The sequence below is a fragment of the Argentina silus genome (assembly GCF_951799395.1).
Source record: "Argentina silus genome assembly, chromosome: 5".
Classification (NCBI taxonomy): Eukaryota; Metazoa; Chordata; class Actinopteri; order Argentiniformes; family Argentinidae; genus Argentina; species Argentina silus.
This window is the reverse complement of record NC_139659.1, coordinates 14669168-14685045: the sequence shown is the minus strand read 5'-3', so window position 1 is coordinate 14685045 and position 15878 is coordinate 14669168. Positions and strand designations below refer to the sequence as shown.

Here is a 15878-nt window from a genome sequence, read left to right as displayed (position 1 = left end):
GGTGAAGCGTCTGAAACGAGAGACAAGGTGAGGAACACAAAACAAAGAGAACAGGAAACAAAAAAAGAATAACATTAACCAAAGACAAACGTAAACTAAGAAACAGGACAAGGCATTACAGATACAGTAGGTGTTTATTTCTAATGCCATAAGGTATTATTTCAATTTGAATTCTGAATTTGGATGAAAATGATATTCCTTTTCATTATTGCCGTGGTGATTAATATCTCGATCCATCCCCTGTGAGGAATTCATTTCACAAAGGCATGCATGTGTGCTCTGTTAATCCAATACACCTCCTCCTCAGGCCCATCTGGGCTAGCTGTCGGCGCTAATAATTCCTGTTTTTGTCTCTTAATATAAATAGAGTCTGGGAAATGTACAATCATCTGTCGAGATGAGGTCCCCAAACCAACCTCCTGATGATTCCCTCCCTGTAATGGAAGGATGAATAGATGACTAGACTAGAGAAACACAGGAACGTGCTGCCGGTTCAAACAGAGGGGGAGACCTACACTATACAGAGGGATACTGTGCAGCAATAAACAGCTGACACAGAGGGTTTTCTGCAGGGTGGCATATGTTTTATGATCATAATGTGCGTAACACTTAAAGCATACAGATATAATTCATCACAGGCCTGTGTAATGCCTTTTAATGACTAATGGATTCAATAACCCGAAAGGCCACTCAATATATAGGTTTGATTGCACTTTGCTTTGAAAAGGCTGCTTTGCCTACCATCATTTCTCTGTCTCCATCATTTTCACTGTTATTTATACACAACTCTGCCAGGTGCTCAAAGGCAGCCCTGTACTGTACATTGTATCTATAACAGATCCTTGATCATGTCCTTCTCTCTACTCAGGCCTAGAGAAAGGCAGCCAGTACAGCTTTCAGGTGGCGGCCATGACAGCAAATGGCACGGGACCAGCCAGCGAGTGGTACACGGCTGAGACACCCGAGAATGACCTTGACGGTGAGAGTAAAACCCATTTTACACGTCTGCCTCTTCCTACGTGTCTGTGTTCTCCTCTAGCATGCTGCCCTCCTGTCCTATCCCCACAGGCTGCCTGGGATCTCACATCCAAACATGTCCATCGCCTCTGTGTGAGCGAGGTAGTTAAATATTTATACTGGTGAGACCGAGGGTATTTTCATACAGTTTTAAAGGCCGAGCGTCATACAAGCATTCAACGTTCCTTGTGCATCTTCTCTGTCTATGCTAATGTGGCAGTCGGATGGGAAAAGACAGAGTGAGAGACAGTTAGAGAGAGAGAGAGAAAGAAAGAGAGTCAGAGAGAGAGAGATGGTGGTGGGGGGGGGGGGGGGGGACAAAGTTCATTGGGAATACAGTATGCACCATATATTTCTAACGGCTCCCTGTTCACTTGGGTCATGCTGAAACTGCTTGACTGACAGTCTGCTAACTGTGAGAGAGAACATCACCACTAGTTACAGCAATGCCCTGCACTGTGCCTCAAACTTAAAAGCAGTTGTGTTTCATCTAAATTATACGTAGCGTGACTGAAACAAGCTATGGCAGGCAGGCAGGCAATTAGGGAGGGATGCTTTAAAAAGGTGATGCGGCAAAGGATTCAGTGAGATAAGGAATGAATCAATCAAGGGAGAGATGCATTTAGGGGATGACACAGGACGTAATGCAATTCTAATGGATTATCACTCAATAAACTGATATTAACCCCCCACCCCCCCACCCCCAGCCCACCAGAGGACAGGCTAAACTAATTTTCTAAAGGCATGAACTGTCACATTTGATTAGCGTTCCTTTGTTTACACAGGTTTAGCATGCTGCAACTTTAGCACGTTAGCGATGTCACTGAAGCTTCCATTTTGTGTCTTGTGTACTGTACAGTAGAGTTATTGTATGAGCATGCCACAACATTAGCACTGCTCCCTTTTGTTGCACGCTGCAACGTTAGCTTGTTAGCACTGTTGTATCCTAATCCACACTCCAAAGCTGAACCGAACCAAGCTGAGATGTATTGTACTACAATGTGAAGCCAAGAAAAATATCTGAGCCAGCACAGTACATTTTAGGTTGGCTATGTAGTGTGTAAAACCCTTTTACTGAAGCTCACATGGTTGGTTCATTTTAACAGAGAGCCAGGTTCCCAACCAGCCAAGCTCGCTTCACGTCCGCCCGCTGCCCAACAGCATCATCATGAGCTGGACCCCGCCCCTCAACCCCAACATCCTGGTACGGGGCTACATCATCGGCTATGGCGTGGGAAGCCCATACGCTGAGACGGTCCGGGTGGACAGCAAGCAGCGCTACTTCTCCATTGAAAATCTAGGTGAGTTCTTCCTCTCCTCTCAACCTTTAGCGATGAACTGCCCTTGGCATTTGATAAAAGCAACTGACAGAAAAACAAACCTCCACAGAACCTCGAAGGGTCGAGAGTACGTAAAGGACGGAATGAATTTCACGGCCTCCTTTTCATGTGCTTTCCAGCAGGTGTTGTTGTGTAGTTACGGTACACAGCAGCCCATTGCTCTCGTGGACACCCTCTGAGGACTACAGTACGGTGATGGATGAATCCTCTGATTTAATAACCGGCCAGTTTAGAACGGCAACCGGTTTCTCTTTGTGTGTGTCTGAAGGCTCCTCATGGGAGGTTTTGCGGTCAATATGTCAACACCTGTCTAGTGTGAGGTAGTAGTAGTAGTGGATGTCGCCTCATTTTCGAATAGGCATATCAAATTTCTGTGGTTCTACCACATGTGGTTCTAACACTTGAATGCGCTCTATGCCCCAATAAAATCAGAGTTATAGGGGCGCTCTAGAGAGTAAATTCTGCGTAGTAAATGGCAGCACTGAGATCATTATGGAGACCAGCCGAGTTCAGAAAAGCCATGAATAGGCTAATAGCAGTAGCGCTTAGCAAGGATTAGTTGGGATTGATCTACATTCATTCTCCTTGGGATGCAGATTATACCTGTAAAACTGAGGCCAGTTTTGACAGATTAGATCGTAACTGGGATTTTAAACTGTTGCGCAGCTATTCGCTGCTTCTGCCACTGCATTTTGTTTATAGTAGTACATGACTGTCTTTACAGTATCTGACCTGATTGGTGTGTGTGTGTGGCCCACAACAGGTGTCGTGTACGGGTCATGTACTGTACTCTATCTCTATACAGCAACATATATCAGACCATAGACAGGACTTAAGACTGGAGATGTAGCTAATAGCTTTCCACATCTGGTTGAACACATTGGCCAGCTGGAACAGCTGTATAGGACATAACTGTGTGTCTGTATGTTAGTCTCTTTGTCTGTCTGTCTGTCTGTCTGTCTGCCTACTTGCATGCCTGCCTGACTGTCTGGCTGTCTTTCTGTTTGTCTGTCTGTCTGTCTGTCTGTCTGTCTGTCTGTCTGTCTGTCTGCCTGCCTGCCTACTTGCCTGCATGCCTGACCGTCTTTTGTTTGTCTGTCTGTCTGTCTGTCTGTCTGTCTGTCTCTGTGTCTGTCTCTTTTTCTGTCTGTCTGTCTGTCTGTCAGTCTGCCTACTTGCATGCCTGCCTGCCTGTCTGGCTGTCTTTCTGTTTGTCTGTCTGTCTGCCTACTTGCCTGCCTGCCTGCCTGTCTGTTTGTCTGTCTTTATGTTTGTCTGTCTGTCACTCTGTCTGTCTGTCTATCGCTGTGTCTGTCTCTGTTTGTCTGTCTGTCTGTCTGTCTCTCTCTTTCTCTCTCTCTCTCTCTGTGTCGCTGTCTGTGTCTCTGTTTGTCTGTCTCTCTCCCTCTCTCTCTCTCTCTCTCTCTCTCTCTCTATCTCTCTCTGTGTCTCTGTCTGTCTCTCTCTCTCTCTCTCTCTCTCTATCTCTCTCTCTGTGTCTCTGTCTGTCTCTCTCTCTCTCTCTCTCTATCTCTCTCTGTGTGTCGCTGTCTGTCTGTTTCCTGCTGCTCAGCAGCCTTAAATCACTGCTGATCTTGTAGCCTATAAGTATAGCGCTTCCCCAGATCCTAAGGGGCGGTACAACATTGTGCAGTTAAGAGCACAATATAACATCACAAGTGGACAAGAAAGAGATGAAACAGCAAAAGAAAGAATTGAAAGGTTACTGTGTAAAGATTTAAAGGGAAAGTGGATTATTTTCTTTCTAACTTTTCAAGTTTTTAAACCATTGTTTATAGGAATTATTTTAATATGTTCATCAACATTAAATCATCTACGCAAAGACGAGTTCTGTCAACAAAATGCTTATATTGACATAACATCCATATATTTCAATAATACTCAGTAACACTTTTATAAACAGCGTTTAATTAGGGGAATTATTTAAGGGAATGTAATAAGAAAACGCTTGAAGTGGAAATTTCATTTTAAAAAAGGACTAGCAATTTGCATGAGAAAGGAGACAATAACAAATTGGATGGTTTTAATATTCATCGGGAGCCCCCTCACTACAACCTGATAATGGATACATAATGGAACACTGTGTGTACGTACAGTGTAGGCACCTACGTGTGTACATAAAATATATTATTTATGTAATCGTTTATGAATGTGTGTGTTATTTCCGAGGAAAACATCTCAAGCGAAGCGTGTGCTCAAATGTGTTGGTTAAGCGATCCCTGTTCCTATCTTAGTTTGGCAAGCAGCAGATCATCAGAGCAACAAACCTCATCATAGTTCTTCTAGAGGGGCGCAGATAAAAAATTAAACAGACAAACAAAAAAAGTATGATACTTTTGTCTTCTGTTTCAGTAAACATTGGTACTGTAGGCTATTCTTATCTCTCTCTTGCTGCTGCCGCTGCTGCTCACATTTCACAGACTTATCCCGTCTTTACACCTGGCCTGACAAACGCTCCCATCGATATTTAAATTGGAGTCAACCGGTTGCCATGGTTTCAATATGGAACGTCATCTGGAGAAACTAGAACAACTTTAAAAAGGTGTCTATGTGATTGTCACTGAGCATTAGGCAGCGGACCACCAGTGAGGGAGCTGCTGGGTTCTCAAGTTGTTCCGTTCAACAATGGCGGAACAAGAGGGGATGAATAAAGCTGGAAAGCATGTTTTAAAACGGCTAGTAAAGGACTGAATAGCAGCTGAACACACTCAAAAAAAAGACAGAAGGTTACTGTAGAGTATGTACGTATTCAAGGATGAAGATGTTTATGGCCATTTCCTCTTCAACCTGTGGTGTATTTAGAGTACCGTGTTATTGAATAGTGTTCCTTTATGTTCCTGAACCACTTCACTGAACCTTATTGAACTTGCACTTAAAGCTTCCCTGCATTCAGTTGAACTGTTTTTCTATGTTTTTTTTTCCTTATGGAATAAGCACTTCTACCAGCGTTTGTGTCTCTAATAGTAATGTTCTGGATGTTTCTACCACAGAGCCCAGCTCCCACTACGTGATCTCTCTGAAGGCCTTCAACAACGCCGGGGAGGGGGTGCCGCTGTATGAGAGCGCTGTCACCAGGTCCATCACAGGTATGTCACTAGCTACTGTACACATATGGCTCGACTGTTACCCTTGTTAAGATTGGAGAGTTTACATATATATATATATATATATATATATATATATATATATATATATATATATATCTCCCGACAAGAATATGCCTAATTAATGATTAATAATTCAAATCCAACCCTATACCCTCGTTATGACTGTTTGAGGAACGTCATCAAATCATCACATCAAATATGACCACTGATCATTCCTGTCGTATAAAAAAAAAAAAAAAGCAGTGGTGAATCAGAGAGTAGCAAGCTAGTAGCAACCTCTCCACAACCTCTAGCTCGTCCCTTGTGAACAGGTGCACTGGTACAGTATATCCTTTGCAGCCTCATGAAAAGGATACTTTGTGTCAAGAATGTGATGATTCCGAAACATTAGTGAAAGTGACAGAACAGGAAAGGACAGTAGTTGTAGTAGTACATGTGTCAAAGGCATGGCATGTCTCCCACGGTCCCCACACATTGCCTTTGATTGAATCCCTCTCAGAGAAGTAGGTCTCGGAATGGGAGGAACGTGATGAGCTTGGAGGATAAAGGAGTGCTCACACACTTCTCAGAGAGAGCTCATCACAGCGTTGCGTACCTCAGAAGGAAATCAGAGCATCTTGCTGGCAGCCCTACCAGTGAACTGCGTGCTTTTGATGTTCACACAGGCGCATCCCCACTTTAATACCATAGGTTTGTTTCACAGGCGCATCCCCACTTTAATACCATCGGTTTGTTTCACAGGCGCATCCCCACTTTAACACCATCGGTTTGTTTCACAGGCATCCAAGATGCTGCTGTTGTTTCATATGTTGTTATCATATGATAGCCGCAAGGCTATAGACACAATTCACACAGGTGTTTCGATTTTGATTCAACCTTCGATCACATAGTTGTTTGAGGTGTAAGAATAATACAGCACTTGTGCTATTCACTACCGTACTACTTCGGCATTTTTTCAATCATGGTTCAACCCATCAAAGACTCGATGAAGAGTTGAGACATGGAATCAAATGCGCTGGGGCCGGGCTGGAACACAGATGTGCACCAAAAAGCGCAAACCCCAACGCACCTTCCCACCCCCACTCCAGGACTTAAGAGCTGAAACACGACCATGCTCCCTAGCAAGGTCACTAGCAGTAAGCACACTGCAGCAGCAGCAGCGCGAGAGAGGGTTCTACTCCGATCCACTCTTAACATTCTGATCCCGCCTCCGCACGCTCTCACACAACGGAGCTTGACGGAGAGCCAGGGCCCCGCGTCGGCCCGGCGCTGCCGCTGAGAGATATTCATCATTTAATGCCGGCCCACATCTTTACGAGCCGCATTAAAACGGCTTGTTAAAGCCATGCCAATAAACACTGCGGGGGAATATATTCCCATCCATCCCCCCGCTTCCACCATTTAATCTTCTGTGTCTGAGGTGCAGGGGTGTGGAGAGAAATGGATAGCTCACCCCCCCACCCACCCACCCATACACCCCCCCCCCCTCCATTTCATCATCTAGCTTCTAATTTAGTGATGAAAATGTAGAGAACAAAGTTTTTCACATTGCTGCCATCCAACAAGATGTATTGGGACTGCTGTCTGCTTTTGTCTTAGGTTTTCATCAGTATTCTAATGCGCAGTGCTGATTTTTGACCAATGATGCGATAGACATCAGGCTATTACCCAGGGGTATTACCCAGGGTCCCATTCATCTTTTTCCCTAGCTCGGCCAAATACGTCTCTGTTAAGAACACGCACGCATTAATTTTATGTGTCAGAATGAAATTTCACCTGAATGCTCAATCTGTCTCTGTCTGTCTACCTGTCCTCCCCTTTGAGTCAGCTGTGTAAATGTACAGATGTATTTCTATTAGGTGCCGTTTTACTTGAACTAATGGATATGATGCGTTATTACTCGTCGTAAGCATGTTTGAGTCCCTATAGATATTTCATAATCAACTCATAGTAGGTTATGTGTATCTACAAAGCATTTGTCAACAAACTAAAATGACAAGTAAGAACAATATGACAACATAATAATGCATCATACTGTACCTGTTGGCTTTACTTGAAGTGACAACTCTGATACCAAATAAGCGATTGTTAGCTAGTTAGCTCCTGTCACTAACGACCTGTTTCCTGTGTTCTTCTTCTCTAGGTGTGGCTGTAGTTATAACTGGTAGTTGATGCTAGCTGGTAGCACCTTTGTTAGCGGTAGCAGCACTGCTCTGTCGTGTCTAGAGTAATGGCTTTCTCCTCACTGGATGTCTTCTTCTTCTCTTTTCTCTTTTCCTTTGTCACTTCCTGCTTCATCCTTTTCTTTTCTTTTCTCACTCGCATTTTCCTGACTGCATGATCCTTCCACGGCTGCATGTTTATGTTATTTTGCATGGTATAACATTTTCCATGTGTGTGTGTGTCCGTGCGTGTGTATGTGGTGTGTGTGTGGGGTGTGTGTCCGTGCGTGTGTGTGTGTGTGTGTGTGTGTGTGTGTGTGTGTGTGTGTGTGTGTGTGTGTGTGAAAATCCAGACCCCATTGACCCATCAGACGACGACTTGTTCCATTTGTTTGATAAATTCCCTACTCCCATCCCAGATACGTCCACTCCCATGATCCCCCCAGTAGGTGTGCAGGCGGTGGCGCTGACCCCCGACTCAGTGAGGGTCAGCTGGGCAGATAACTCCATGTCCAAGAACCAGAAGACCACTGAGGTCCGCTACTACTCGGTCAAGTGGAAGACCAGCTATTCCACCAGTGGCAAGTTCAAGGTAAGGTTAGAAGGTTGGGATTGTGCGTTATTTTGTGGATTTGGTTTACATTTAAGTAATTTAGCAGGCACTTTTCTCCAAAGTGACTTACAACAAGTACATTAGTCTAAGTAAGTAAAACCTTCGATAAGAACAAGTGCTGTCAGCAGTCACAGTGCTAGAGAAAGGAAGAAAACATTCTTTTTTCTCTCAAGTTCAAGTAATGTAATGTAGGGTGTTAGGGGGCGGAGGAAGAGTAGCCCAGGTGTAGCCTAACATGATGGAACCTTTTTTGATTCACAAATGTTTAGAGCGTAAGATCAACTTGTATGAGAATCGAACGGTGACACGACACAGCGTCTGTCTACCAGGGTTAAGCATGTTTGTCTCATATTTGGAAACCTGCTGCTTTACGTGTTGCGTAAGTGATGAAATCCCCCCTCAGGGGTTTTGTCATGATAAACAGTTTTCTCATTAAAAAAGGCAGTTTTTGTACAGTACAGTATGGCACTCTCTCTGACAGTCTAGAACTCTCTCTGACAGTCTAGAACTCTCTCTGACAGGATAGCTTCTGACGTTACCTGTTGTTTTTCTCTGACTCAGTCCGCAGACACAACCGCCCTTAGCCACACCGTCACGGGCCTCAAGCCCAACACCATGTACGAGTTTGCCGTCATGGTAACCAAAGGTCGCAAGTCCAGCACGTGGAGTATGACGGCTCATGCCACCACCTACGAAGCAGGTGGGTGTAACCGTAGTCTCTGATTGGTTCAGTTCCCCATGACAAATAACCATGTGGCCGTAAAAGGGACATCACACTAAAATATCATTTGTCAGATGCTTTCACACCATGAAGGTGGTCTGATGTCGATATTTGAGTCCATGTCCCCGTGCCATCTGTTGTGTGGATTTAGTTGTATGCCTAAACCCTGTATCATTTCCAGATGATATTATGCGCCTATATTTTCCATTCATTTGAGGATGAGGCATATAGCTGAATACACACAACAGATGGTGTGGAACATGTTGACTCATATTGACATTAGACAATACCCTTGAGGTCTGAAACCATCAGAAATGTTTAGTTTTGTGTTGTTCAATGATTAGTTGCTGTACTGCCAGCAAATTATTGTTATGACACAGTCAGTGTACACTTTGAAATATCTGCATTAAATCACCCAATGCTTTTTTTGTATATATACAGTATGTTGACATTCAATTGTGACATTCAATCTCCCCAGTGTTTTAGCCTTTAGATCTCCAAGATTGTTTACAGGAATCCTTGTTTCCTTCTTGTTGGCTGGTAAAGCCCCAGCTATGTGACTTCTGACCTTGTCTCCTAATTAAGAAAACATGCTAATGCTAATGAGCAGACGTGGTGTTCAGGGATCATTGCCAGGAGAAATAATCAGCTCTCTTTCGCCAGCGTTGATTATGAGGGAATGTGAACATGGTTAAATAAACACTGACCTTTGGTCCTGCACAGGTAATCAGTTACAATTAGAGAGGCTAGTGTATTTGTTTGGACGACATTAGTGATTAGCAATATTCTCACACAGCAATGAATGGAAAACATATGAAACTTATCTGAAACAGAGAAAGTAGGCTCCAAGCTCACATCAATGTGTTATGAATCGGAATTCCTGTGGTACTATTCACAAAAACAGGCTTTTCGCCGAGTGTTTGATATTGATTAAGCGTCTTGGCAATCCTTTAATTCAATTTATAGAATGCTTTGAATATGACTCATTTTTGAATATGTGCTCATCTATGCCCCCAGGAAACCAGTTCATAAACGACATTATTTCAGCTCCAGCCACATGTTTTCAGCAAGTCCTCTTTTGTCTGGCCTTTGTTGAGCCTCGGCCTTAATCAAAGCTTAGAGTAATACCAGGATTAATTCAAATGAGCTGTGTGTGTGTGTGTGTGTGTGTGTGTGTGTGTGTGTGTGTGTGTGTGTGTGTGTGTGTGTGTGTGTGTGTGTGTGTGTGTCTGTCTGTTATGATGATGGTATTAAGTGCGTTGGTGGCGGAAATCTGACGCCTGCCGCTTCCCTCCGTCTTTGATTGACAGCTCCCAGCTCGGCCCCCAAGGACCTGACGGTGATCAGCCGCGAGGGGCGGCCGCGGGCCATCCTCATCAGCTGGCAGCCTCCCATGGAGGCCAACGGGCGCATCATGGGTAAGACAAAGTACCGCTGCTGAACCTCCGGACCCTATACACTATCTGCCCTCAGTGTGGGTGGCGTGTGCCCCTCCTCCTCCTCCTCCTCCTCCATCCTCCAGCTGTAATCACATGCTGACTGTGTGGTCCGGGGATGGCCTGCCCCCACCATCACCTCCCTCAACACCCACCCACCTCATAAGTACCACCCCCTCTCCCTGTGCTCTCCAACGTCCATGTTGTAAATCTGTCTCCAGTAACGACCTGTTAGGCCTCCTGAAGTCTTCCTGCGGGGTAACTGAACACTCCCTGTGCAGCCACCAGTGGACCGAGGCGGTGGATACTGTCATCATCCTTGTCCCCCCTCAGCCACAATGAACAGTGTGGGAACAAATCTCTGGTCTAACCCCTGGGAACCCAACGTCCAATGCCAGGGTTGGCAATCTGTAAACAGTAGGCGCACACATTTAAAAGACATTGTTGTACAAATAGCTGATCACCTCAGGGCCCTGGGCACTGTAAATCACCTTGTCCATGAGAAATAACAGTCTTTTTTCGATGAGATTGAGCTCTATTTTCTTAGTTTATACTTTCTTTTAGTGTCAGTTTGCATACAGTATGTTTTAATGACACATTTCGATTGATTCATCCTCAATTTCATAATATTATTCCCACCCACAGTCCATAGCAGTCAGCGCACTCCAAAAAGCCATGTGGGTGTTTTGCTTTGTCTTTCGGATTGTTAGAAACTTGATCCAATCGCTAATTAGTTTTGCGCCACACACTTCTACTCAGACAGTGAGGTGGAAGGTCAGATTGATAAGTGAAGTGAAACAGAATGGTGAACGCAGTGGAGGCTGCTGGAGGTCGATCAGACGAAGGGGTCGTTGTAATGCGTGGGAATGGACATATGTTTGAGGAATGGTATCAAACACACGTGTGATGGAGTCCACTGGATACCTTTCCTCAAACACACAGTGTTTGATACCATTCCTCATTCCATTCCATGCACTACAATGAGCCAGTCCATCAGACCATAATCCAGCCTATACCATCCATCTTCATCATTCTACTCTATGTCGCCCCCCCCAACCCTCTCAGGCTACATCCTGTACTACACGCTGGATAAGAACATGCCTATCGACGACTGGGTGATGGAGGCCATCAGCGGGGACCGCCTCACCCACCAGGTGATGGACCTCAACCTGGACACCGTCTACTACTTCCGTATCCAGGCCAAGAACGCCAAGGGGGTGGGGCCTCTTTCCGATCCCATCCAGTTCAGGACCTCCAAAGGTGGGTGTACCGTACCAATATGAGTACGCCCCCCCCCCCCCCCCATCCTTCTCACAGTTCCCCAGGTTTTCCAACTCACCTCTGGCAATTCTGGGATACTAATTTAATACTCTAGCATGTGCTGTCTGTGTACTGTAGATAAATGAAACAGAAATCAATGTGCGCTCCATGAATGACATCTCTTGGGGAAAATGGGGTGCTGAGTCCTCGGGAAAAGAATTCATAAATAAGTTGTAGCAGCAGTCACTCACTTGCACTGACTCTGGCTTGTATTGTGTGTGGAATAGGCCTTCAAAATGGCTGCCCATGGTGATTTAGTGAGGTTTAGTGGTTTATGTCCCTGCAGCGTCTGTGTCGTTTGTCTTCATCATTGTAAGTCAAGGGAAACGCGCTAATGCTAAGTCTCGCTAGTCCAACAGGAGTACATTAATTAACATGCTATTTAGCATCTGTTGAAGTGATCTGTGAGGTGGCAGTGAATCATCTGGGGCTTGTTTAGCTTGTTAATTTGTGCCATGCTAGGCTGTTTTCAAAGTTGTCTTCACATTTTTATTTAGACTGCATTCATCACTTTTTTTCCAGATATGTGTGTGTTTGACACGCTGTGGTGCTGTTCAATACTTCTTTTGTGCCTTTTGGATTTAGGGAGTCGAAAATGAAAAACATGACATGAAAAACGAGTAATCAGTTCTGTATTCTTCAGAGCTATTTTTAGGGCTTAAATCAAATGAAATGTCGAACTGTGGTGGGATAGTAACAAGCTGTAGAGTGCGGGGAGGAGCTTTCATGTGGACCTCATACTGAGTTTGGGAATTGCAGTGGTGCTTGCAATCGGCGAGATCAAGTGGTGCTTTTCTACTCAATCACACTCTGTTATTCAAAATAGCCAAACCATTAATCATAGAAGTGTTGCCCAAAACAAAACATTGAAATATGGGCAAATATATTCTGACGTTCAAGTGCATAGTTGGTGCTTGTTCATGAATACACATTTTGAAGGGAGGGTTCTTCAATGAAAACTACATATTGTATTCAGTGTGTATGTGAGAGAGTGTGTGTCTGTGTGTGCGCGTGCGTGTGTGTGTGTGTGTGCGTGCGGGTGTGTGCGTGTGTGTGTGTGTGTGTGTGTGTGTGTGTGTGTGCATGCATGCATGTCGTGCAATTTCTAGTCGCTGACAGTGCTAAGGGAATTGATTCAAATATCTCCCACAAGGTCCCATAGGATTGACTGTTTCAGTGAGCACCACACACAAACCTAGTTTTATGCGTGATACCACATTGTCCCCTAGGGTGACTGTCTCCACTAAAATGTTCTTCTCTTTCTCCCCTTCCAGTGGAACACCCGGACAAAATGGCCAACGATCAAGGTAAGCAGACAGGAACAGTCGTCACATAGTATAGTGGGAGGATATTAGCATGTGGCTACAGTAGCTACAGTAGCACTGTGTCACCTGGTCCCCATAGCTTATGACCAGTGGCAAAGGGTTTCCCTTTGTAATAATTAAATCCCATAATTACACAGCGTTCCTAGGAAGGTATGGTGGAGGCAGGGGGAGGGTTTATCCTGATTTCATTCCACTCCGACTTCAGTGCTGGCAGGTGGGGAGTAAAGCCTATCTTGAGAGATGGGAATGAAGGCCAATTATGGCTGTTTTATAAAAAAAATAATTACAAAAAAAGCCTTTGCCTGAGAAAAAAGCTTTAAAAAGGAAAATTCAAATCTCTTGGACATTATTTTTCTTTCTCCCCTCATCCGCCCCTCAAAAATGTGCAGAATGAAAACATGAAACAGACGTGCGACCGTATCATCCCTTTCTCTCCCCCTCTTTCATGAATGGCTCTCTCTCCTCTGTAGCCGCAAAGATAATTTGCCTTTAGAAAAATCTGAATTGGTAATAGGGTTTTTCTAAATCAACCCCTTTTTAGCGTTAAATTGTCTTAGGGAGAGACAGGAGTGGTGGGTGAGGTGGGTGGGCGGAGGGGAGGTGTGTGTGTGTGTGTGTGTGTCTGTGTGTGTGTGTGTGTGTGTAGGGGGGAGGCACCTTTGCTATTTTTAAAGATAATGGAGGGTGTTGAATGTCAAAGAGGCCTGCAGTCATTCCACTGTCTCGTCTTGTCGCGAGCAGACTAATGAGAGTTCTCGTATTAATTAAGACTCGAGACTGGAGTTCACAGGAGGTGGAAGATGGGGCTCTCCAATAGCTTTTAATTGACATTTTGTGCAAACAACTCTGGAAGATGGAGCCTGACTAGGCATATGAAGTAGAGACAACTCAAGTGCTCCTGGAGATATTCAGTGGAAGATTATTTCGGTGTTTTATTTCGAATACCAAGAAGATAGTGATTAAAAAAGCTGTTTAACAAATTACGGAAGTTCATTAGTGGAAAGCATATGCAACTACAGGACGTGTTATCGCATTTACATGTTTAGTCCTTTCAGTGCTCAATTTAATCACTTTTGAACAGGAGGAGACGTAAACAAAATGTGAATCAAGATCAGTTTTTTGGGGTTTTTACTTAACTCAACAAACTGTTGTTGGTTCCTTGATGTTTGCTGGTACGTCTCTTTGTGGAAAATGTAGACTTTGATCACTTTACGGTCGATTTTACACCGTAAAATCTCAGTCAAACCCACATCTTGGACCATAACATCGTAAACATACCTCGTGGCGCCGCGCAGGCTCTTTGGCTTCTCCTAAACAAACAGTGTCATTTAACATTGGGAAGTCTTCCCAAACATGAGAGAAAAAATGAATTAAGTCCGAAATAAATATCAGATGTTGGAGAATCGGGCATATGTGGGCCACCAGCTACAAATGAGCTCCTATGGGCTTGAGTTGAAAGCAAGGAAACAAACCCTTGTGGGTTTTGGGCCCTCACATCATATAAATCACCTCAAATGGCGCCAGGGGAGGCAGCTGTGAAAATGCCAGGACTTAGATTGATGGGCATGGCCCTCTCATTGGCCCCTCTGCATCTACCTTGGTGGTCATGGTGCTAGCTTCAGCAGGAGAGACATGCTAGCTGTGTTAGCCGTGTTAGTTATGTTAGCCTCTACCCCTTTCCATGCCTCCATAATCCCTAAACAGACAGGAGGGAGTCGGCATAGAACGATGTGCTGGTTAGGCCTCTCTGATTGCTTAAAGAACAGAGAGTAGAAAGAAAGAAAGAAAGAAAGAAAGAAAGAAAGAAAGAAAGAAAGAGAGAAAGAAAGAAAGTAAGAAAGAGAGGAACACAGACACAGGCTACTGCAGCCCCTGCCTGTGAGGCGAGCTACAGCTGATGTGGATTGATAGGTCCCCCTCCTGCTCACTCTTTCTACTTTGGGTCCAAACAAGATGTGTTCTCCTTTCCCGTGGTCACCCTAATGTGACCCATCTGTCATGCCTCTCCCTCATATGATGAACCCCCGTCACCAGCGAAAGTGGGGAAAGTGAAGCCCCTGGAAATCCAGCAGGTCCCGTGTCCGTCTGCAGCTAGTCAGCTACCATAGCTCAGAGCTACTGTAGCTCAAAGGTACCGTCTCTCTCCTGTAATGGGCTGACATAGATATACACTAGACCAGAGGTGAGAATAGCAGGTTAATAGATCAAAAGGAGCCTTGAATTTCTGATTATGACACAGCAGGTCAATGGAGGCCGCTGGACATACAGTAGTTCACAGCCACAGTTCATATCAGGCTGCTCTTCTGCTTGTGCAGGAATTCTGTTAATACTCTTAATATGTTGCTGTACATACAGTAATAATTCAGTACAGCATGTTAAAACAATATTGTTACTAGACTATTACTAGATTATGACACATGCACTGTATAGAGCAGAGGAGGCTGGTGGAAGTAGAAATCAGAGGACGGACTCATTGTAATGCGTGGAATGGAATGAGGAACGGTATCAAACACACCATTCCTCATTCCGCTCCATGCATTACAATGAGCCCGTCCTCCGATTTCTACTTCCACCAGCCTCCTCTGCTCTATACAGTGCATGTGTCATAATCTAGTAATAGTCTAGTAACAATATTGTTTTAACATGCTGTACTGAACATGCTATTACTGTATGTACAGCAACATATTAAGAGTATTAACAGAATTCCTGCACAAGCAGAAGAACAACCTGATATGAACTTTGGCTGGGAACAGTTAAAAAAAAAAAGCCACCTCCTCCAAGACTTGCCATAGGTGTCTTGAGGTTTACAAAAAAGT

The 15878-nt window shown here is 44.4% G+C and overlaps 1 protein-coding gene across 1 annotated transcript in view; it reads left to right on the top strand.

Moving 5' to 3' along the window:
- Positions 1-15878, top strand: part of dcc (DCC netrin 1 receptor) — a gene marked incomplete at its 5' end in the record, with an annotated part of 175055 nt that overhangs the window by 131362 nt on the left and 27815 nt on the right. Inside the window, 8 exon segments of the mRNA XM_083669802.1 lie at positions 869-979; positions 2124-2318; positions 5369-5464; positions 8067-8239; positions 8822-8960; positions 10292-10399; positions 11483-11677; positions 13012-13044. Coding sequence (XP_083525928.1) covers positions 869-979; positions 2124-2318; positions 5369-5464; positions 8067-8239; positions 8822-8960; positions 10292-10399; positions 11483-11677; positions 13012-13044 — 1050 coding nt within the window.